This window comes from Eimeria mitis, genomic scaffold, assembly GCF_000499745.2.
Source record: "Eimeria mitis Houghton genomic scaffold, Emh_scaff1942, whole genome shotgun sequence".
Lineage (NCBI taxonomy): Eukaryota > Apicomplexa > Conoidasida > Eucoccidiorida > Eimeriidae > Eimeria > Eimeria mitis.
The window spans coordinates 6,438-7,805 of record NW_013570265.1 but is presented as its reverse complement, the minus strand read 5'-3'; the positions used below and the strand labels follow the sequence as shown (position 1 = coordinate 7,805).

Below are 1,368 nucleotides of genomic sequence, written 5' to 3'. Positions count from 1 at the left end.
CACGGCATTTTGATAATTTATGGGTACTGTAAGAGCTAAGCGTTGAGTGTAACGTATATAAAGCGGGTGTGCACCCAACTACGTCTGCAGCGGGCCGACGAGTTGTGACGACAGAGAGCGCTGTGCACTGCAACGGCGTCCTTGTCGAGCATAGTGACAGTCTCCAGGGGAACTGCAAACCATAAACATTCGCACCTAGACTCTAGACGTCGGAAACACCAAATTTGTTGCCGCCTCTTCCTCCTTTTTCGTTTTATCTTTGGCGTTTTCGCGTACCCTCGGGGGCCCCCGAGGGCAAGGGGCCCCCCATGTTTCTCGCGTTGTCGCGTCCGCAACAGCAGCGNTACCCTCGGGGGCCCCCGAGGGCAAGGGGCCCCCCATGTTTCTCGCGTTGTCGCGTCCGCAACAGCAGCGCCGGCGTTCGGTGTTGATGTTGCTGGCTCTGCTTATTCTGAGTGTCATGTCATCTGTGTGCTCCAGCAACTTCTGCTTCTCCGCAAGACGCCTGGACAAAAAGGGGGCCCCACAAGCGGCGACGCGGGCTCTCTTTGCTGCATCTGTAGGAGCAGCAGCCTCAGCAAGGGCACCTACTCCTCCCTCATTTTTGACGGCTCATCGCAATTACCCTTCCGTGGAGGCCTTCAGCTCTGTTCGTTCCGTATCCTCACTCTGCGCGGGAGGCCCCTTAGTGGGAGGGGGAGGAGAGGGCCCTACGCCTCCGACAGGTCCTCGCGTGCAGGCTGCACTAGAGCAGCTGCAACAGCTCACTCTCCTTGAAGTGTCTGAGCTGGTGCGTCAGCTAGAGAGGATCTTTGGAGTGTCGGCTGCTTCTGCGCTTGGTGTTGTGGCAGCAGCAAAAGCACCGCCAGCACCTGCTGGTGATCAGAGTCCAGGTGCCTCAGGGGAATCAGCTGCTCCTAAAGCCCCTGAGAAGACAGAATTCAAGGTATTAATGAAAGCTGTGCCTACGGCTAGCCGCATATCTGTCATCAAGACATTGCGAAGTGTACGCTCAGACTTAGGACTGAAGGAAGCAAAGAACTTCATAGACTCTCTCCCCAAGGACGTAACCGAAAACATTAACAAAGCAGAAGCGCAGAAGATCTTCGACGCTCTCAAATCGGCTGGAGCTGAGGTGGAAATGGTTTAAGCTTAGTGACGTCACTGTGTGTTAACCGAGCCATGCGTCCCCTTGGTTGTGGGTGTCTCGTCGTTCTGTTCTTAGGAGCAGTTAACTCTATTTCAACTCTATTTCAGATAGGTCTTTGACCAGCATACATGGGACCGTGCTTTTCTGGACTGAAGGGCGGCCCCTGGTACGGGGGCTCACGATGCTGCCCCTGGTACCAGCACCCGGTCGTCAAGGGG

General features: G+C 55.7%; 1 protein-coding gene across 1 annotated transcript; it reads left to right on the top strand.

Moving 5' to 3' along the window:
* Positions 1–379: 379 nt before the first annotated feature.
* Positions 380–1,150, top strand: EMH_0046210 (50S ribosomal protein L12, putative; the record flags this gene model as incomplete). The annotated part of the gene is made up of 1 exon (XM_013496142.1): positions 380–1,150. The coding sequence occupies one exon, from the start codon at positions 380–382 to the stop codon at positions 1,148–1,150; it is 771 nt and encodes a 256-aa protein (XP_013351596.1).
* Between the last annotated feature and the right edge of the window lie 218 nt (positions 1,151–1,368).